The sequence below is a fragment of the Taudactylus pleione genome, unplaced genomic scaffold (assembly GCF_031769625.1).
Source record: "Taudactylus pleione unplaced genomic scaffold, aTauple2 ptg000519l, whole genome shotgun sequence".
Lineage (NCBI taxonomy): Eukaryota > Metazoa > Chordata > Amphibia > Anura > Myobatrachidae > Taudactylus > Taudactylus pleione.
This window is the reverse complement of record NW_028284921.1, coordinates 1,599,976-1,623,327: the sequence shown is the minus strand read 5'-3', so window position 1 is coordinate 1,623,327 and position 23,352 is coordinate 1,599,976. Positions and strand designations below refer to the sequence as shown.

General features: G+C 44.2%; 1 protein-coding gene across 5 annotated transcripts in view; it reads right to left on the bottom strand.

Moving 5' to 3' along the window:
- Nucleotides 1-23,352, bottom strand: part of LIMCH1 (LIM and calponin homology domains 1) — a 265,674-nt gene that overhangs the window by 160,254 nt on the left and 82,068 nt on the right. For all 5 annotated transcript variants that reach the window (XM_088450569.1, XM_088450571.1, XM_088450570.1 and 2 more), the window contains exon 2: nucleotides 3,596-3,666. In XM_088450569.1, the coding sequence (XP_088306695.1) occupies nucleotides 3,596-3,666 (71 nt within the window). The remainder of the gene's footprint in view (nucleotides 1-3,595; nucleotides 3,667-23,352) is intronic.

Genomic DNA, 23,352 nt, shown 5'->3' with positions numbered 1-23,352 from the left:
CATACTGTTCTCTTCCCATCACTCTGGTACTAGTTGATCTTTGTCTCATCTGTCCATAGAATGTTGTTCCAGAACTATAATGGCTTTTTTAGATGTTTGGCAAACTCTAATCTGGTCTTCCTGTTTTTGAGGCTCACCAATGGTTTACATCTTGTGGTGAACCCTCTATATTCACTCTTGTGATGTCGTCTCTTGATTGTTGACTTTGACACATATACACCTACCTCCTGGAGAGTGTTCTTGATTTGGCCAACTGTTGTGAAGGGGTTTTTCTTCACCAGGGAAATAATTCTTCTGTTATCCACCACAGTTGTTTTTCCGTGGTCTTCCGGGTCTTTTGGTGTTGCTGAGCTCTCCGAAGCGTTTTTTCTTTTTAAGAATGTTCCAAACAGTTGATTTGGCCACACCTAATGTTGTTGCTATCTCTCTGATGGGTTTGTTTTGATTTTTCAGCCTAATGATGGCTTGCTTCACTGATAGTGACAGCTCTTTGGATCTCATATTGAGAGTCGACAGCAACTGATTCCAACTGCAAATGTCACACCTAGAATCAACTCCAGACCTTTTACCTGCTTAATTGATAATGACATAATGAGGGAATAGCCCACACCTGTCCATGAAATAGCTTTTGAGTTGATAATCCCATTACTTTTGGCCCCTTAAAAAGTGGGAGGCACATATAGAAACCGTTGTAATACCTGAATCCGATTGACTTTTCACTTGATGAAGACAAAACTGAAGGGAAAAATGCCCCAAGAACAAGCAGGAACTGAAGACATTTGCAGTAGAGGCCTGGCAGAGCATCACCAGGGATGAAAACCAGCGTCTGGTGATGTCTAGGCGTTCCAGACTTCAGGCTGTAATTGCCTGCAAAGGATTTGCAACAAAGTATTAAAAAGTGAAAGTTAGATTTAGGATTGTTTAGTTTGTCCCATTACTTTTGGCCCCTTAAAAAGTGGGAGGCACACATAGAAACCATTGTAATTCCTACACCGTTCACCTGATTTGGATGTAATTACCCTCAAATTAAATCTGAAAGTCTGCAGTTAAAGCACATCTTGTTTGTTTCATTTCAAAGCCATTGTGGTGGTGAATAGAGCCCAAAATATGAAAATTCTGTCAATGTACCAATATTTATGCACCTAACTGTATATATATATATATATATATATATATATATATATATATATATGTGTTAAAACGGGCATGTCTGTATGTATGTGAGAGTGCACGTGCGTGTAATTACTGTAGACTGGGGATGTGGTTTAAATACCGGTTGTCGGGAACCCGGCATCCAGATGGTAGGTAGTTGGATCAGGGTGGAGGGTTAGGCACTAGGGTGAGTGTCACGGTTAGGCACTGAGGGGGGAGGGTTAGGTTTATGCTGCATGGAGGGGGGGGGGAAGGTTAGGTTTAGGCACTAAGGGGGAGGGTTAGGTTTAGGCTGTGGTGAAGGAGTTTAGATTTAGGGGTAGGGTTAGGGTTAGGATACTTACCGACCGGTGTCTGTATTCTAACCCTGACAGGATCTGGCGTTGGGATTCTGATTGCTGGGATTACAAGTGCCGGCATCCCGTACCCAACCCGTAGAATGCATGCATTTATTTTACATGAATGGCAACTGATGGAATCGTGGTGTTCTTAAGTGATGAGCTGTAGGGAGGTGTCAGCAAAAGAATACTATAGCATCTAGAGGTCTAAGGGCCGATTCTGAGTCACAGGCAACGTATCTGTAGTTGCAGGCAGACCCACAGACCCAGCTCATGCCCTGAAACACACTATTTCATAGAAAGACATTCGGCCAAGTTACGTCTGACTCAAAAAGGATGTACAGGCGCAAAGATACCCAAATCTGTATCTGCACATACATTCTATGAAAAAACTTACCATAACATCCATTAAACAGATCTGTGCGACTCAGAATCGGCCCCCTAAGGTGCAGAGAAAACTGCAGGGATGAAATGAAGTATAGTCCAGCAGAGCTGCATTATAGAGAAATATTACAGTGTAGGCAAATATGCGGTTTTGCACTATATTAACTGGAAGGCTTTGGTCTTAAGGGTTTTTCAGGTTTTGTATAAAAAAAGTCCCCCATATGTGTCAGTAATTGGGGCAATTTGGCGTTTTGCAGATGATTGTCCCGAAAAAAGTCAGCAATGTATGGGGTTCACCGAAATCAGATTCAGGCCAAAAAGTGATCAATCGGGGCTATAGATTGGTTGTGTATGGAGATTACTAGTAAAATGATGAGCCTTTCAAGATTGCCAGATCTGTGATTTGCTGAAAACGATCTGCAAAATCACTGAAAGATATCTGTAACGTATAGGTGCAGATTGCTGGTTTGGGGAATCTTTAAATCTGAGGGGGGGGGGGAAATCACAGAATCTGTGAATCATTTATTTTGTGATTGCTGATGTACAGTATGGGCAGGGCGGAATTAAGGAGGAGGCCCAACACTACAGCACACAGGGGGGGCTTTTGTACCTAGAAACTCCCCCTGATGGACCAATTCCCCCCTTCACCAGCTGTAATGGGGGAGGAGCCAATACGGCAAGCCCAACCCACATACCAACTGCGAATTTGCGGCATTACGACACGAGGGGGTGGGGCCTAATGATGTGAGGTGCCCGTCCCCTTTAGCAACCTGCAGCTGCTGTATACAAATGTAAGTGTCTGTACTATTTTATTATGTATATATATGTGTCTGTTTGTATATATGTGTATGTGCTTTTGTATATACAGTTAGTGTGTGTATACTGTGTATGTATATGTGTTAGTGTGTTTGTATGTGTATATACTGTATGTGTGTGCTTGTATGTGTAATATATGTAGCAAACGTATATATTATATATAACATACTATTATATATGTTTGCGCGTGCTTAACAAACATGGGGGTGAGGGTAAGGGCTAGACTCCATGTCTTGGTGGGGGCCCCCACAAGCCTTAATCCGGCCCTCAGTATTGGCCCCTTACATCTGAGCACCATCAAAGGAAAGCCATAGAAGGTGCTAGTGGTACTGAGCATCTCCAGCAAAGGACTTGTGACATTTTTATACGTGGGGGGAGAGGGGTTTTCATATAAACAAAACATTTTTTCCTTTATAGAAAAATCCTCATTATGGTTATGCAACAAGACCATTATTTCTATGTGGGATATAAAGAATCTTAAATACTGCAGATTTCTAATATATAATGAGACATTTTATTATATAGACTTTTGCAAATAAGGTGACTCACTTGTAAAACCTCCACAATCAATCACTTTATAGAGTGCCAAGGAAGGCGTCCAGCATAGTACTTATTAGACTTGATATTTGCCCATAAGCATTTCGACACATGCAAATAAAAATCGGTGTTACCTTGGTTTACATTTCATATATGAAGGAAAATATAAAAGTAACATTTTTGATCATTACTATATTGCTACCAATATTAAATAGAAGACGCCTGAAGACGCCTGGAATCCTCACATATACAAACCACAGATCGTGTGCATGGTTTTTGTCACAGCAGCTTGCGAGTCTATCTGGTCTTCATCTCCACTACAGAATCATTTATTTATTTTTAATATGAAGAAAAAAAATGTTACTCACTCGCAGAGAAGAATTCCATTCTCCAACCCCGTCCGAAAGTCTTTTTCACCAAAACTTCTACCCGTAACTTGCTGACAAAGAAGAGGGGGAAAAAATATATAATTCATTAAACGTATAACACTTTGTGAAGGTATTGAATATATATATATTTGTACTGCTAACATGTATTATTAAGGGGGACTTAAGAGTGTGACCATTTTTAAGTGTTCAAAGAAATAAAAAAAGTAGAAGAAACAAAAACGGAAGCACCAGGATGAAAATGAAACTGCAACAATTTCAGCTGTGGCCCTGGCAGCCCAGTTAAATTGTATGAGGATCCCATAGAGCAGTAGACCATAGTTAGGTTGCAATGCAGCAAGTGCTCGTCTCATTCGGCAATGTATGTCTGGTGGTTCAGTGGTGCAAACACACGCAAGAACTAGTAACCAGCGCAGTAAGGGGATATGGTCAGATTAATAATTATTCTTCTCCATGTTCTTGCTAAAACAGGTCAGTGAATGTGTGATGACCACCTCTAGAAATATATCACTTTCAAAGCTAACAGATACATTTGTGACAGAAGGGATGCCTGTGGTTTGCAGGATGGATAAACTAAAAGGAAAGTTCCTTTCGAAGGAACTACATCAGCTGCAACAGACTTCATCATCCTGTGGCTCTTATTTGTTGTAGAACTACAAGCTAGCAGCCAGTTACCTGTAGTCCCACAGCCAGGGCCGTAGCTAGGGTAGTGCAGCCGGTGCCATGGCACAGGGCATCACAGGTCAGGGGGCGCTGTTTGGGCCTGTCAAATTTCTGTTTATTATCATTCTTGCTTGTAGCTTCCCCTTATTTCATCCCCAGCATCTCCTGGCCTCTCCTATCTCTTCCCTGGCCCTTCCCCATGAAGCCATGGCCCTTTTTTGGGTGCATTATGTCCCTTTGAAAAATGAGGGGGGCACCAATGCTCTTTCTGGCACAGGGCACCAAAAAGTCTAGTTACGGCTCTGCCCACAGCTTAAGGGCTACTGGTTGCCTATCTCTGGTTCAGGGTGATAGCACAGGGGCGTCAGGATTCCGACTGCTGTCTGGATTCTGGCGCCGGTATTTTAGACGCCGGCATACCGGTCCCCGGGATGCTGACTACTTCCCACACAGAGACCCATGTGAGTAGAGGTCAATGTAGCATGCTAATGAAATAGAATGTAACAATACTGCAGTAGGTCATACTTTCTCATTGTTTGTTATCTGTGTCAGTCATTGTGATTAATATTAAGACAGCATGCACAAACACAACAATAATAAAATGTACACATTTTAAATATGTTTTTCTAAGGTTACTCAATACTGAGCATGGTAATATATTCTTCTAATCTGCCGTGAGGATTAACTGCCTCATATAAAGTGCTAATCTTTTAAAATGACCTGAAAGAACAAACGTATGGTTATTTACGATTGTTTTAACACCTGCCATCTCCATCAACAAAGCCTCATCCATTATTCAGTTCAGTGACCGTACAACTCACTGCCTTGCATCCACCGCACACAGCTACTTCAACTCAGGCTTCACATATACAGTGCAGAAGTATAACACAACGTTGCTATTACTCTATATAACAAATATTTCACTTTTTCTGTTTTTGTTTTTTTTAAATAAGACCATTTTACTTAAGTTCATGAGTCAAAATTTCAAACCAGATGTCTGTGCCCACTGTTCAGGCCGCAGCGGTAATGAATTGTCCGGAAATGAGTGGCGGTTGTGGCTTCCATTAAACACTGCTCAGATATACAATAAGGCTTATAGCAGAAATCCAGCCGTGGATGCTGGGTGTTGTCTGACCACAAACTGTACAGGGAGCTGCTAGAAACTGGGCACACATATTTGGTTTGTGGTATGCAGATAGAGATCGTGTTTTCAGTGGATTAGATACCAGTTTTCATAAACTTCTGACCCGTTATGGAAATACTGTCAAGCTGACAACATTGTGATTCTTATTGCAGCGAACTGAATCATTCCTGGAACAAATCTCTGTGTGGATTTCAAAACTAAATAAATTGTGTTTGTTTGATGGAGAACACCATTATGAAAAAGTGGACTAAAAGGCACAAACACATGATCACTTCATTGCTTCAGGAAGATAGATCACATTTTTATTATAGGGTAAAAAAAATGTAATAAATGAGCCACATCTGTCTGTATATACTACACGTAGCCAGTGTAAACACTGTGGGAGGGGAACGCAGAGGTGTAAGGAAGTTGCAGCAGCCATCTCTGGAAGCTGGAAGGAAGGGCAGAGAAATTGTAGTAAAGGTTACAGTAGACCGTTCCTTCTTTATTTGTTGTGATATGCTTATACACAGAATAGGCTTATGCCACATAATTCCCTTTATTTACTACAGATCGATGTACAACTACTAATATGGTCAAAACTTAGGTATTCGGTTCCTGCTTTCCTTTGGAAGTGCCAAAATCGTACAAAAAATTGGGGGGAAAGCTCATTGACACCAGTCTCACCTTCTGAGACCCTGTGGTCTGCTTACTGGCTGGTGCCTCTTAACAGGACAACCAAAATACAGTAGGTCAAAGAATTTGCTTTGCTACTCCGTTATGGGTGAACACTCTCTAAAGCATGTGTCCCTCCTGCCACACTTCTCACATCAGTCCTAAGACCTAATTAACATTTCAGTGGCCTATTTATCCAACGGTTTTATTCCGAAAACTTTAGGAAGCGGAGTCCAGCTTTAATATAGGAGATGCCGGAGATGGAATTCGGTCAATATCCTGACAGTGGGGATTCTAGTGGTCAGAATGCCGGCGCCAAAATACTGATCGTCTAAATCCCGAAGTTAAGTAGCAGGGTTAGGGGGAAGTGGCTTAGCTAAAGGGTTAGGCACTAGGGGGAAGATGGGGGAAGATGGTTAGGATACCGACCAGCAGGTGTGGGTGTAGGTATCCTAACTCTGTTGGGATGCCGGCATTGGGACTCTGACTGCCGGGATATCGAATGCCGGCATCCCATACCCATCCCTCCGAGATATCTCCTGCCAATCCATATGGTAAGAGAGTTTCGAGGCATCAAAAAGTCAGTGTATCTGATGGTATCCATTGCAAAAGAATAAATCTTCTTTCTGTTGCCGCAATCTTGGCAAATGTGCACCAGAAGAAGCTACACCCAATTCTTAAAAGCTTCACAACCAAAAGGCACATCTTAAGTGTGTCCAGCAAGGACATTCCCATTAACAAACATTTCCTTTCAAAACCTTAAACTGTACTAGAAAACTTATGAAGTCAGTGACAAGAAGGAACAGATCCCAACTGAGGCCAGGTGCGTCAGGGTGGCTGCCCTGTGGATCCTATGGACCTCTAAGAAAAATAGTTAACAAAAAGGTACGGTAAGTCTACCATAACTCTTATTTTCTTCTTCAGCTTCCATAGAGTCCACAGGAACTATCTTGGGGATGTCCTAAAGCAGTTCCCTTAAGGGTAGGGACACTTGAGCTGAGAGTCCGTCACCCAAAAAAAGCATCTTGGGAGGCAAAAGTATCAAATGCATAAAATTTTATGAAAGTGTGGACAGAAGACCAAGTGGCCGCCTTGTACAACTGTTCCACAGAGGCGCCATGCCTATATTCCCACGATGGTCCCACAGACCGAGTCGAATGTACCATCACCATGTTAGGGACAGGGAGATTAGCCTGTGTATAAACCTGAGATATAGTCATACGCAGACAGCGAGCCAGAGTCTGCTTGATAGCTGGCCAGCCTCGCTTGTGAAAACCATATAAACACAAAAAGCGCATCTGATTTCCTGATTGAGTTGGTACGATCCGCGTAGATACAAAGGGCTCGAACCACATCCAGGGAAGCTTCACTTGTCGAAAGGTCTGAAGACTGAAAAGCCAGGACTACAATTTCTTCATTCATATGAAAACAGGATACCACCTTCTGAAGGTAACCCATCCATGTACGGAACACAGCTCTATTCTGATGAAAAATCAAATATGGGGAGCGACATGAAAGTGCTGCCAGATCAGAAATTCTGCGAGCTGAGGTGATAGCGGGGAGAAAAAGTGTCTTCGTTGTCAAGCATTTGAGATCCAATGTGCCCAAGGGCTCAAAGGGAGGAGCCTGCAGCGTCCTGAGAACAAAGGATAAATTCCACGGTGCCACCGGAGGGAGAAACGGTGGTTGAAGGTGGAGAACACCCTGCAAAACTGTTTTAACATCCGGCAGGGGAGCAATTCTGTGCTGGAAAAAAACTGACAATGCAGAAACAAGAACTCTCAAAGTAGACAGGCAAAGACAGAGTTCTAGTCCAGCCTGGAGAAAAGCAAAAACTCGGGTGACTGTGAAAACCTTAGGGCCGTACTTTGTGTGAACACCATTGAAAAAAGGATTGTAGTAGATGTGGGTAGAGGAAGGCCATCTTGCCCTGAGCATCGTCTGAATCACAGAAGTAGAAAAACCCTTGGCTTTTAAGACGGAAGACTCAAGAGTCACGCCGTCAAAGCCAGATGGGGTAGGTCCGGATGTAGGTAGGGACCCTGCCCTAGCAAATCCGGCCGTAGAGGAAGTGGAGGTGGATTGTCTATGGATAGACATGTCAGATCGGTGAACCAATGTCGCCTGGGCTAAGCCGGGGCTATTAGTACCACCCTGCCGCTTTCCTGCTTGAATTTTCTGAGGACTATTGAGAGGAGGAAAATTGGAAAAAACAGGTATGGCGACCTGAAATTCCACCTCACCTCCAAAGCATCCACGAAGGCAGCTGAGGGGTCTCTTGTCCTGGACCTGTACCCGAGGACCTTGTGGTTGTGACGTGATGCCATGAGGTCTACATCCCGTAGTCCCAACTTGTCCACCAGGAGCTGAAAGCCCCACTTGTCTGGGTTGAGAGCCCATTCTCCGTCATGTATGTCCTGACGATTTAGGAAATCCGCTTCCCAGTTGAGGACTCCTGGGATGCATATTGCAGAGATTGCTGGAAGATGGCATTCTGCAAAAAAACTAGAATGTTCGCCACTTCCCTCTTGGCTGCCGGACTTCGTGTGCCTCCCAGATGGTTGATGTAGGCAACTGTGGTCGGACTGAATCTGGATCGGTCTACCCTGAAGGAGGTCCTGTGCCAGAATGAGCTCCTTGTGCACTGCACGAAGCTCTAAAATGTTTATGGGCAGGTGACCTTCCTGAGCCGGCTATCTTCCCTGAAGGTGTGATGACCGATCACCGCGCCCCATCCTCGAAGACTTGCTTCCGTGGTGAGGAGAACCCAATTTGGGATCCATAATGGGCGACCCTTGTTTAGATGGGCTGTCTGCAGCCACCAGGAGAGGGCGAGCCGAACCTCTGGCGAGATGAGAATTGTTTGACACTATCAGATGATACTGACCATCCCACGGAGACAGAATCCATCGCTGCAGGGGCCTGGAATGGAACAGGGCATAGGCCACCATGTTGAAGGTAGATACCATGGACCCCAGGACCTGCATTGCCGAGTGAACTGATACTTTTGCGGAGCAATTTGCGCACCCGCAATTGTAGAGCAGAAATCTTGTCTCATGGTAGAAAGACCATTTGTGCCAGAGAATCCAGTAGCACCCCCAGATGTACCATCTGTTGAGTTGGAGAAAGAGAAGACTTCTTCTAATTGACTATCCAGCCGCGGTCTTGTAGACAGGCAACGGTCAGCTGGAGATGACGCTGTAACATCTCCGGAGACTGCGCAAATATCAGGTATATTTGATTCCAGTAAATGAGGAATCTTCTTACCTGACATCTCCATGCATCAGATTGCAGTCTGGGCCTCCAGCGTTGCTGCTAGCCAAGCCCCACTGTGACCCGCCAAAATCACTAGAGACGTTACTGGCGCTGCAGCATCGGCGAAGGTAGAAGGAGTCGCAGTGCATGAGTCTTATGAAGACGCTCAGCACTGCTAACCAAATAAAATAGTGAACTAAATCAAATCATAAAATTAAAGCTTGGGACTGCCTGAGTAGCCCCCTGTTCAAATGGTGCATCTGAACTTCTGCTGAGCACCAAACAAAAAACTGAATGCCTGTGGCTGGGGGCAGGGTGTGTATATATATATATATATATATATATATATATATAGCAGGAACTAAAGCTTTGACTGTTTGGTGCCTGGATCTCTCCAACCACATACACCCCCAAGGTAGTTCCTGTGGACACTATGGAACCTGAAGAAGTAAATAACATTAGACTCATAACAAGTAATAGTCTGTGGTCAAAAGGAACATTCTACTTTTTTGTTTTTATATATTATTATTATTTTATCTTCATAGACTTCAGTAGAATGATTTTGAATAGATTCCTTCAAACCTTTATGCATTATTACTCAAAGCCAGCCAAGTTTCTGTAACAAACCTCTAGATGACCTCAAGGTCGCCCATGTCCCCCATGTTTTCTCTCTCTTACGCTCTAATTGTCTAGTGGACTTTTCCAAGAAGTGGCTCACAATATACTGTTACACCGAATACGCTAATCCGATTATGGTCAAAAGATGTGATGAATCTATTAAAAGGATTAGGGAGACACCAATCCCTCTTAATATAGAGATTAAGCCATGGAAAGCCTAGTGTGGATGTCTTTTTTTAGCATCTCATTTGACTCCCCACCATTAAATCATTGTCGGATCTTTTTTTTCCACCCTGCCTGAAAACGAAAAATTTTTTATTACAGTACTATTATTTAAAAAAAAATTCAAATTGCTTTCAGTTACCATACCTAAACACGCAAATATATAAAAATTACACTTGAAAGGAGATGCAAGAAACTTTTGACACTTCAGTTTTAGAAATAAAAGTAGCCAGTTCAAACAAATTGCTTTGGTTTGATGATAATTGGAACAATATTTTTCTCACAACTCTCTTTTTATGTTTAAGAACACATGAAGTACAACAAAGAGTATACTTCCCCTAGTAGTCCTTGGTTTAATAAGCTGCACCTTAATCATGTACTGTACATCCCATGCAGAATTAATATCTCATTACCTCTGTGCAGAACTAGCTCCACTTTTAAACATGGCATGAACAGTAGGTGATGTGGTTATTCCACTGGTACTTTACTAAGTGAAAAGTGAATATATCTCGGACAGATGACTCATATGGTATTTGGAAATCTCATTATCAACCGTTTCAGCACCACCAAAATGGACTCTAACCCAGAATAGCACAGCTTAAGTGACAGCACAGATGGAAAACCTGGATATATTTGTTACGCTTTACATATACTGCTGAAACTACATGCTGTAAGGTAGCAATCATTACAACAAGCCTTAACATAAAACTCTGAAAGTTCTCATAAAGTCACTTGTAGCCAACCCATTTCCATTTCCATTTCCAATTTGATATCCACATGAAATTGTTTACTTTGCAATCTTTAAAGCTATCTTTCAGAATAAATGTTATTAATACACAACTGTACCAATAGAAAAAGAATGTTGCAACAACCCACAGTGTTTGCAGCTAAATCTGGTGGATACGTTGATGATTTGTGGGGATGAATCATACTTTCAAAGTATTTGTTTTAGGTTTATAGTCTCTAACGTTTGTTTCCCCTTGTCTGTTTCTTTTTAACATGCGTTTGATTAGGGTTTAAGTATATTTTTGCATTCAATCTTTATTTCCTGTTCATTTAGGAAGTCCCCACTTATGGAGTGAACAGTGATAGAATGAACTGTAACCAATCAGGAATATTCACTGGAGCAGAGAATACCATAATTCAAGAGAGGTGCGTATTTCTTCTGGGGGCAGTGACCTGTTCACTCATGTGACTCTCATAGGGAGAACCTGGCTACATGCGACAGGGGAGGGAGGGAGAGGGAGATATGCTAGGTCGATATTGAGGAGGTGGATAGACTGTGGTGTAAAACTAAACCCTGTAATTTAATATATCCAACTTGTTAGCAGAGATGTCTGAAGTGAAGCTTCCACCATAGCAAAATCTGACATAGGGTGGTATGCAAACTCCTGCACAAAGCAAACTGAAAATACAATACAATAGGGGTCTGTCACATTGCCAGCACAATAGTCACATCTGTGTCCAACTTTATCTGAAGGATATATAACTTTTTATTATTACAGGCCAATTTCAAGGATATCGTCCATCTCATACCACAGGGAGTCACTTGTTACAAGTTGGGCGGCATGTTCAGAAACACTGGCCCACACAATGGCTACCTCTACTGTATGCAGCTGACTGATATACTGTACTTTATTTCCAAACTTCCATTATGAAATTCTCAGTCTCAAATTAGGGGGCATTCTACATTCTGAAACACATTACCACAACCGCCCCTGCCACAAATAGAGTAGACGTTTGACAGGAAATAAGAATTCACACGTGGATGACCGACAAGTACACTTCCATCTTTGCGGCAAACGTGTGCACGCATCACGAGATGGGATATTTCGGGTGTGCGCGTTAAGTCACAGGAGCATTCACACCATACGATCCTTTGGCTCATAGGTGCGAAAACAGCGCGCGTGCCTATACGCGGGCACGCTTTTCGAGTTATGCAACTTTTTGCAATCGTTGCAAAGATGCAAGTGGACACATCTGTATGCTGTAAAGCTTGGTACACACTATACAATTCTCGAGCCAACCCGTTGTTTAGTGTGTTCGCTGCACTGGTGCCAGACGGTCGGTCAATAAGCTGTCGGATGCCACTGACATAGCGTGTGCTGCATACTCTAGGTCTGCCCCGTCAGAAAGGCATCCTTCATAATTCGTAGCGTGTGTGGAGATCGGCCCGATCCTGCATCTAAAAAATGTTACGTCACCTCAACAAAGCAGTTACTGTATAGTGCAGGCCTGGCTAATCTGTGGCTCCAGCTTGTGTGAGACTACAAGTCCCAGCATACCCTCCCACTGATCAGCTGATAAAGCATGCTGGGAATGGTAGCCTCACAACAGCTGGAGAGACACAGGTTGGCCAAGCCTGATGTAGTATGTATGCTCCACATTTGGTGATATAGGGATCGTATTGTCAATCAAATTTGTCTAGTCCCTGGCAAATCTGTCAGGTGTGTACCTATATCTTTCGTGACTGTGGCATGAGTAGTGCAGGACTAATAGAATTGCTGTAGTGAGAGAATAAAAGCAGCACTGCGATCTGACAAATCCAGCAGTTGCTGCTATATACAGACTGGTTAAATGCAGAGAACACAGTGGCTGGCCACCTGCTCTGTACCATCTGGCACAAACCCAAAGTACCTAAAAATAATTATCCTATAAGTGGTAAAATATTGCAGCCTGGGCATAGCTTTCATCACATTCATGACCAAACACATTTTGAAAAGCACTGCTGCCATTTTCTCTTCATTCCACATCTCGCAATGCCTGGGGTTACAACGAGGATAGCTCAAAAATCATTTGGCTCCTGAAATTCACTAATAACTATTAGATACTGCTGAGAACAAGTTTGCGCCAAGTTCTACATTTTGCTCCATATTTTGTACTGAGGATATAGGATATATGGGAGGAGTATACTGTAAGTGGAGAAGATGTCTAATAACCAGTTTCACATTCTATAAAATGAAGCTGACTGGTTGCTATGGGTACATTTTAATTTCCTATTTAAAAGGTTTCATACATCTTCCCTATAATCTTATATATAAAATTCAGTGGTTTGTTTGTCTATCCGGTTATGCATTCGGACACCCCAGTTCCGATTGGGATGAAACCAATGTGAGGTGGTGCACGTTGATCCTGGCCAGGTTTTAGGAGGGTTAGGTTCCTGGTCTGACCCGTTGGGTAGAACTGTGACATAGGGAGCCTTTCGGAGCCTGGATTTGGACGAAATCTTCACAGAGGGGTGGAAATTGGTCTGGGATGACTAATGGAGTTGTTGGAGTCCCATTCGGACCTCACGGTGGAGTGCAGCAGACTGAACTTTCCTCATGCGTGTGTTCTGGAAGAGCTGCTAATTATTTTTAAAATGTTGACAGTTACATCCAACTCATTAACTGCTAGTGAGATATAATAAACCTGTCCAGTTATACTGCTCTTGTATCTGTACTAATATTCCTACAGTGCAGGAAGCAATGTTGGCCATTAAGGACAAACAATAAGTTATTACATGCTCCACTCATAATTCTCTTAGCACTTTCGAGACTTACTAAAACGTGTTGTGCTCCCCCACCCTCATGTTAGCAAATAGACTGGGATTCCTATTGGTATTAGGAAATTGGGAATAGACCGGGTGTGATGTGTAGATTCTAGCAGAAGCTAACAACCCTTTAAATGAGCATTAAATCTGTTATTTTTCCGGTGTTGTAGAAAACCCTATGATCTGTGATAGGAAGCTAATTACTCTATTTCACACCATATAAAAGTGGACATTTAAAAAAAAAATTGAGGCAGTGTAAAATGTTGATCATGCCATCCAGCATTACAGCTAGATCCCTACACTTGGTCACCTGCCACGTCCAATCAATATTACAGTCAGTAGTCTGGCTTCACGTCATTCCATCCAATGACAGTTTCCCCAGCCTAGTGCATCTCACTGGACAGCTCAGTCTGCGTAGTCATCAGACAGGCACTGGCACACAGCACAACAGTCTTTTGAGATCAGTGAGAAAATTCCAAAAGAATGCATGCTGCATAATTGAAACGATTACGTGTGAAATTCCACCGCCTTAACTCTTTGTATGGGATTGAGCGCGCCTGACACGGATCACTCTCCTTTGGCTCTCGTCTCCTGGTAGAAAATAATAATAAAATTTTTTTTTTTTAAAAACACGCAGCTGACATTTTGGGCATCCACTGCTCAGATAAAAAACAAGAAAGAAAATACTGGACAGATAGTGTGATGTTAGAAAACTGCAGGGCCTCCAAATATTTGCAATTTGAATTAGAGGAGGCTGAAGTATGAAATGTCTTTGTCTGAAAAAGAAAAGCTCCCAGTCCATTAGCGAGGGGGGTGGCTGGGCATTATACACCATTATTCCAGCTATTAGCAAACAATTTACCACCTTAAATACAAATCCCTGTATCTACAGGACACTGGGGGTTATTCAGCATCGGACGGAATTGCAAAGCTGTACGCAGGCAGCTTTGCAATTCCGTCCTTGTTAATATGCAAATGCTGCAGGTGGTGTATGACACCCCTTGCTGCATTTGTGATCCTGGCACTGCGATAGAAGTCGCAGGCTGGGATCAACATCGCGACCATCGGTGGTCGATGGTTACGATGGTGGACGGCACCAGGCCATCAGCCAGCTGAGTAAGCCTCAGCTTACCCAGGCTGGCCAGCTTGCAAGGCCAGGAAACTGTGTCCATCGATGCAGTACCTGGCCTTTCCACTATATGAGAACGGGGCGAACACGGAACGCCGGCCAACCCCGCACCACCACCCCTTAAATGCCTCTACCTGTCATTCAGGCAGAGACATCGAAGGGGCAGTGTGCGATTACGCAGGACCCATTCTACAAACTCGCAGAATGGGTCCTGTACATGCGCAGATTCATGATAATTGAGAATCTGCTTTCAGCATTCAGCCCATTATTCCATGAGGCTTAGACAAATAGAAATTCTCTGTAGGAACTACAATTACCAGCATTCTCTGGCAGTTTCACAACCGATGAAAGACCATCCACTTTTAATAAGGACATCCACAGCAACCTTAACATGCTGGGAGTTGTAGTTCTACAACAGCTGAAGAGCTACTTATACCCCTTTCAGACATACGACCCGGGAAATTTCCTGCTCAGACCCGGGAATTTCTCCTGTGCAAATTCCCAGGTATTTGGTCGAGGCCCCTCTTTCACTCCACAGCCGGGAATTTCCCAGGTAGACCCCTTTCAGACATAAGCCGGGTTTTTTAGTTTTTAATATTACCTGCCTCTCCTCTGCCCTTCCTAGCCTATCCCCTCTCCGGCTGCCGCTGATGATGTCATCATTATGCAGCAGCCAGCCAGCCAACCAACCAATCACTGCAGCCATTTTATTATTAGTAGTAGTAAATTTTTTATTTTCTTACGTTTCTGCCGTGGTGGTCCAGCGGGAGTGCGGGCGGCCCACTGTGGCAGAGACCCGCCGGCGATCTCCAGCGCTGGTGGGTGTCCCTGGCGTCTGTGCAGCAGCAGCGCTGAGCATCCTATAGGACGCTCTGTGCTGCCAACTCAAAGTAGCTTGGTGCATCCCGGGAGTAAATTCCCGGGTAGCACCATTCAGACATATGCAGGGTAATTTCCCGGGACTTAAGTCCCGGGAAATTCCTGTCACAGTGCGCTGGATGCCGGCACACACCTTACTGGGTCCGGCGGCACTGGTCTGCGCGAGGACTGCGGGCGGGGGGCTCCCAGCATCTGCCGCTGGTCCCCGCTGCTTGTTCCTCTCTCTGATGCAGGTGGGCGCGACTCCCTACGGGCACCCGCTGACTTGCTAGGGATTTAAAGGGCCATACAGGCCCCTTTTAGTGATGTCACAGGAAGTGACTAGGATAGCTGCCTATATAAGGGGGACTCTGAACACTCCAGTGCCAGAGTATAGGCTCATTACCATACTCCAGCGTTCCGTGCATATCCTGATTACCGATTTGCCCTTGGCTTCGTTTGTGACCCCGATTCTGTCTGATCCCTGGTTCTGCGTTGATATCTGGTTCTGACCTCGGCTATTCCCTGTGAGCCGCTTACGCCTGCACCCTGGTACCGTCTCGTCTGTATTGGTTCTGACCCGGCTTGTTGACTAAGCTAATCTCCTGCACTCTGTCTAAAGTACCCCAGCACCTGTATAGGGAAACCTATCCTGAGGGCCGCAACCTGTGTGTCGGACGCAGCCAAGCCCATGCCTTCTTGCGCGGGTCCCTGGTGAATACCGCCGGCACATTAGACTCCGCGCCTCAGGAATAGGTCTAGCCAATTCCCTGCATACGGGTTGCATCCACAATCCACCCGAGAGTTGTGACAATTCCCTGGTCGATTGAAGGGTCGGCTACCCGGGAACGTGTTCCTGGATAGGTACCTTTCAGACTGGCTGAGGCAGGCCAAATTCCCGGGATTCTCGGTATGTCTGAAAGGGGTATAATTGCCTACCACAAACAGCACTGCGCTATGAGCACAATTAATCTGGACAATAGATCATTCATATGAATGTACATATACTGAGAGTGATTTATATGTAAATATCTTTTACTTGAATAAATACCAGATCAAGATAAACATAAAACATAAAAATAAAACAGAAAATATATAAATAATGCATATACAGGTATGGACACAAATTACACATGTATTGCATTTATATAAGAAATTGCATAAAAAGCTGTTATAGAACTTAGCACAAGTTTAATTCTATTGGAAAAATAGATCAATAAATTGATTTGTAAAAAATGTGAAAATAAAAAGCATCTAATGACCAATAAGAAGCGATTGCAACAATGCAAGGAGTATTGGATATTAAAGTTCCGTTCAATAAAATAATTGTAATGTTCTAATTGAATTGTATCCTTTTGAAGAAACAAGTGATTTCGTAAATGTTATTCAAATTGTTGCATTCCAACATCCATAAGGATGAAAGTGATATAAATGATTTGTACTTGTGAGGTATATATAGATGTTAGTGAGCTGTGCTGGCGTCCCAGCACAAATGTAAGCTCTTTACCTCTGCTGTTGCTGCAAGTCCGGATATATCATTGCCTACCACTGCTGTAAACAGTATAATGCAACAGGGGAAAAGTCATGGAGTGCAAAACTATACTGAAGAGGGGAATACAATTAACTGTGGGATATGCCCCACAGCTATCGATCGCGCCATGCAGGGAAATGTACAGCAATTTCCCAGCGCAATAAACCAGGGGTGAAAGCACACTAATAGGGATGTGCGCCGGACCATTTTTGCTGGATTTGGATCAGATTCATCGACTGGCTTTGGATTTGCCAAACCACCGTGACTGGTTTTGGATTTTTACAAAAATTTACAAAAAAAAAAGCTAAAATCACATTTGATCCTACACACTTTTTTTTTGTTCCTACAGTATTATCAACCTCAATAACATTAAAATTTCCAGTCATATACAGTCGATTTAGACCACCTCCCAGCTCACAATATTGTTTTCACCATTATTGGTCAAAGGCTGCGGTGAGCTGGCTGGTTACTAAGTGACAGAGCAGCTGCACAGACACCACAGTTTAAAGCACATCTATGAAACATTGCTACACAGCAGTGGCAGAAATGAAAGGTAGTGCAAGATGGAATTGTCCTTGGGAGTGTGGAGTCTGAAGTGGCTGTAGCTTGTGTCCGACTCCAATCAGCAGAGTAGCGCAGACATCAGCGTGCAGTGTGCCCCCTACAGTCACTTAACAGCACAGCCACTAGTCTGGACACAGCCACCTTATTGCAGAGCAGTGCGCAGCGTGCGTGCAGAGTACGAAATGGTGCAGAGTCCCGGTCATGGCGCCTTATATAGAACCAAGTCTCGCGAGAATCCGATGTCAGGAGGATGATGTTCGGCCTCGAAGTGGAATCCGAGTCAGGCGGGAACACTCGAGCCGCGGCTCGGGTGGACTTGGATCCCCTATGTTCGGAGTCCACAGAATCCGAACCACTCATCCCTACACACTAACCCACTGATTTTGCGTAAAGTGCGGAGTCGATGGGTTTACCCCGTGTGTTAAACCCCAGATGTTGCTTTTTCTTGCTGACTTTTCCCCCTGCAGCTCCTGAAACTAATTGAATTGCTTTACCCAGCAACTATATTGAATTCCCCCATAGAGAAAACTGTACATTTATACTCATCAATGTGATCAACTATGTCTCAGTATAACAAGTACAGCAAAGCCCAAGTAATGAAATCTGGTACCAGCATTTTTATTTAAATTACATTGGTCTCTTTAAATTTTCCCTGTGCCCCAATTTAACAATTATATTGCTTCAAGTGTTCCACATACAATTTTTTTAGGTTCTAGTCAATATGTCGACAATCAAAATGTCAACAAAATGCCGACAAGTTTATAAAGTCGACTCCCACAATGGTGACTGGCTCAAAATGTTGACATTGTGAATATTGACAGTAACGATATTGAATTAGGGTTAGGAATATGCAACAATTCGGGTTAAAGTTAGTCTGCAATTAGGGTTGTGAGGGTTAGTTTAGCCTAAACTATTACGGTCAACATTGTGACAGTTGACATCCACAATGTCGAAGATAAAAAGGTCAAGGTCAAAATTCTGAACATGCCGATGCTATGGTGTCGACATACACTCAACCCAATTTTTTATAGCTACATACAGTACCTGTATGTGTGTAGGACAAAAGGCGGTGCAGTTGTTTATTCAGTCAGAAAGGGAACATGACAAACTGGTGCTATGCCGTCTCAATTAAGGGATTACAAATGTTACAAGTGGGAAGGTTCAATTAGGCCAGCAAACACAAAAGGTTTAACTAAGAGAAACTGTGCCCTGAAGCAGTTAAAGTTCTAAAATGAATTTGATATTTACAGGTATGGAACACATTTAGATGCCTTCACAGTTAATGCCAAGTGTATTGAGCGTGGCTGTGTTCGCTCTGGAAGGAACCGGTTCCCAGATCCGTTAGAGTACACTCCGTAACTGCGCAGAGAACCAGACATCAGCAACAAGCGAGAATAACCTGTGTAATTAAAAGCTGAAAGCAATCCAGCTGCCTGGGGGACTCTTGACTGTATGCCATGTAAATTACTTATGTTCCCAGATTACAGCAAAAAGAATGAGACTTGTGACATTCTACAAAACTACATTCTCCATCACAAACATATTACTCACCATAGGCTCTCTCACTATCCATATCGTGTTTATAGGAGTTATGCACACTCCCTTTATTTGTTGACTACACATACAGTCATGTAGCTCTGATGCAAACATAAAAGTCAAATATAGTAAATTCTTCTTCATTTTCTGTTTGGTAACCATAGGCATCCATACCAAATGCAAAGAGGTTTTTCAAATTCACCTCTCAAGTACCCCAACAGGTTGTGTTTCAGCATTCCGATCGCGCACATATGAAACAGTCTTTCTGTGTTGGTCTGTTGCTATCCTAAGTGTTCCCACAAAGGGTGATCCTAAAACATGACCTGCTGGGGAAAATTAATAAGCAGGGCCAAGAGTATCTCAATCTATTCTGAAGAGTGACATGTCACACAAACCTAATTAAAGTCTATAGGCAAAAGCCAAAACGCAAAGCACTGGGCTGTGGAAGGCTAATTATGTAGTAAACCTACAGGTCTTGCTTTCAAGCAGGTATTAAACCTGTGTGTATTATATGCCAAGCTTCATAGCGGGTATTAAAGGGGAAGGCTTGTCATTCCAGCTGCAGGTGTTTTCATGCCTTGTAATAGTTCCTATTGGATCGGTTGTATTGAATAACATCCTATTAGTAACCAATACCCCTAACCTTCAAACAGACAGAAGGTTAGGGGTTTAAACAGGGGTGGTTTTTTTAGATTTCTAGTTTTCAATGACAGGGTTAGTTAACCTATTAGGTGTTCCTGGGAGGGGTTATTAGGCAGTCAATAAATCGGGAGGAAGAGCCTCCATCTTCCGCTTTTCCAGTTTTGATCCACCCGAATAACTGTGTTTACATGTTTTTCTTTTTACTTTCATTGGAATGCAGTTCTCTTATGATTCTTTCTTCCAATAGGTGAGAGGCTCAGCCTGGCAGAAAGCAGTGATCCACGGCGGCCTCTTGTAGCGCAAGAGCGGATGATTGGCACTCCCCCTTTTGTCACACTGCTTTTTCTTTCCACTATTCTCAATTGCAATTTTAATTCAATATGTATGGCATTTTAATCGCAATGAAGTTGTCTTTGTATTTATATGTAGTTAATATGATGAGTTAGAGTATGGAATAATAATACCACTGGATGACTGATACCCAGGGGCTGGCTGGCAACTTTTAGCCTGGGGGGCAAATGCATGCAGGCGGCCCTGGCAGAGGAGTAGCGTGTAGCCAGGGTGCCCGAAGAACGTGCGTGCTACGGCGCCCCCCCCCTCAAATGTTTCAGGGAGGAGGCGGGTCCATATGGAATTAATGTAAGGTAAAAATAAAGATTAGGGGCAGCCCCCTGTCGTAGTGCCCATATGCAGTGCCCCCGTGTGCCACAGGAGAGAACACCCTTATGCAGGCCCCCAGTAGTGCCCCCAGTAGTGATCCCCCCTATGCAGTGCCCCTTGTGCCCCCAGTAGTAAGCCCCTTATACAGTGCCCCCAGTAGCAGTCCACCCCCCATGCAGTGGCGCAAATAGTGGTAACCCTTAAGCAATGCCCCTTAAATAGTGGCCCCAGTTGTAGTCTCCCCCCTATGCAGTACCCCCAGTATTGCCCTTTATATAGAGCCTCCAGCAGTGCCCCCAGTGGTAGTCCCCTCCCCCCTATGCAGTGCCCCTAGTAGTAGTCCCCTCCCCTTGTAGTGCCCCCAGTAGTAGTAGTACCCCCTTGTAGTGCCCCCAGTAGTAGTCCCCCCTTGTAGTGCCCCCAGTAGTAGTAGTAGTCCCCCCTTTGTAGTGCCCCCAGAAGTAGTAGTCCCCCCCTTGTAGTGCCCCCAGTAGTAGTAGTAGTCCCCCCCTTTGTAGTGCCCCCAGTAGTAGTCCCCCCCCCTTTGTAGTGCCCCCAGTAGTAGTAGTCCCCCCCTTTGTAGTGCCCCCAGTAGTAGTAGTCCCCCCCTTTGCAGTGCCCCCAGTAGTAGCCCCCCCCTTTGCAGTGCCCCCAGTAGTAATAGTCCTCCCTTGTAGTTCCCCCAGTGGTAGTAGTCCTCCCCTTGCAGTGCCCCCAGTAGTAATCCACTCCCCTGGTAGTCCCCCAGTAGTAATCCCCCCCTGGTAGTGCCCCCATAGTAATCCCCCCCTGGTAGTGCCCCCAGTAGTCTCCCCCCCCCCCCCCAGTAGAGAGAGACAATTAAAAAAAAAAAAAATCACTTACCTGAAACTCCCGCTCCTGGTCCCGCCGCTAACAGCTCCTCCGGCCGCTTTGCATGGGAGAGACGTCATTACTCATGACGTCTCTCCCATTACCCACTGCGGGAGCCGGAAGATGGCTCCCGCAGTGGGAGCAGCAGCAGCTGATGAGAGTCTGACAGACTCTCAGCGGCTGCTGATTACAGCAAACACACAGTTGCCGGCTCCGGCGGCTGTGTGTTTGTGCTGTGTAGCGCTAACCGGACTCCGTCCGGTCAGCACTACACACGCGGTGCAGTCTGTGTCACAGTGACACAGACTGTCCGCGGCCCGTATGACGCTGCGGCCCGGGGGGCACATGGCACCCTGCCCCCTGGCCCAGCCCGCCACTGCTGATATCCCTTTTACACCAAAAGTCCCGGGTCTGACCCGGTATTGGAACACGTTTCCATAGCAGATCAGACCCTGGACAGACCCTTTTGACACTACGGCCCCAACCTGGGAGTCGACACAGTTAACACTGGAGCCGGGTCTGCAGTGACCAGTCTCTTCCGGCGGACGCTTGGAGATGATGCAATCTCCAAGTGCCACTGAAGCCAGCCAATCTGGTAGCATGCGGCATTACCGGGGTCATAGTGACCCGTAACGCGCTGTTTACATTGCAGGGTGGCACGGGAATTCTACATATTCAGAATTATAAATAAATGGCTACAAATCTTGTAAAGCATGTGCTGCACAGGAAGGGTAAAGCTCTACATAGGGAAATAGGGTATATTAAATATATTATTAAATGGACAATATTTCCACCATTTCTAGATAATCTTGCTAATTATATGGATAATATTTCCACCACTTCTAGATAATCTTGCTAATTACACATCTGCTTTGCCACTTTTTCCTTATGTCACCCCTACTTCTCATTGCATTAAGCATACCTCCCAACTGTCCCAATTTCACTGTCCCACCAGCGTGCCGCGGGTGAGGGAGGACACTCTGTAGAGCAGCAGAGAATGGATGACACGCCACACACTGTGCCAGCTCTGGCCTCTGGGAATGGCTGGGGGCGCACACAATTGTGCCTACTTCCACCTCACAAAACTTGGAAGGTATAAGTAACACATAACCTATAAAAGAGATCTCTGTTATATAGTTATTTATCAATGTGATATAAACCCCACAAACACACTGTAAATAGAAGTATAAAATAGTATATTTTACCTATTCAGCAATGTTACAACATATCTCCATTTACATCTTACATACTGAATATACAAATTCTTCTTTATTACTATCCTTTATTTATATGACACCACAAGGGTTCTGCAGTACCTTACACAGTACAAAAACAGAAACACTGAACAAAACCAAGAACAAAAAGTGACAAAATACAGAACGTGGGCGATGAGCACTATGACGGCTGATGCAGCAATGTTTATAAACAAATAAGCAGCAGGGTGGCAGAACCCAAAGGTTTGGTGCCGTTATAAGCAGTGGGGAAGATATGGGGGTAGAAGAAGGGGAAAGAAAAGCATATGAGGGAAGAGGGCCCTGCTCGTGAGAGCTTACATTCTAGGGGGTGGGAGGCCGACAGGGAGGATGGAGCGTGGTGCTGTGGGTTAGGATGACAGCTGGAAGGCTTTGATAATAAAGTGGTTCTTGAGAGCCCGTTTAAAATGTTGTAGTCAGGTAGGGAGCAGCACAGATTCCTTATATATACACATGTGTATATGTAACTTCCAAATGTATGGTAGTATGTATCCCAGAATTTATCACAGAGCTCCTTATATGCTCAGTGCACATCCATACGCATGACAATCTATATGCTCCATATAAACACATTTTCCTCCATATATACTGCCCATCATTGGGAAGAAGTGGGGGGTAATGGTGTC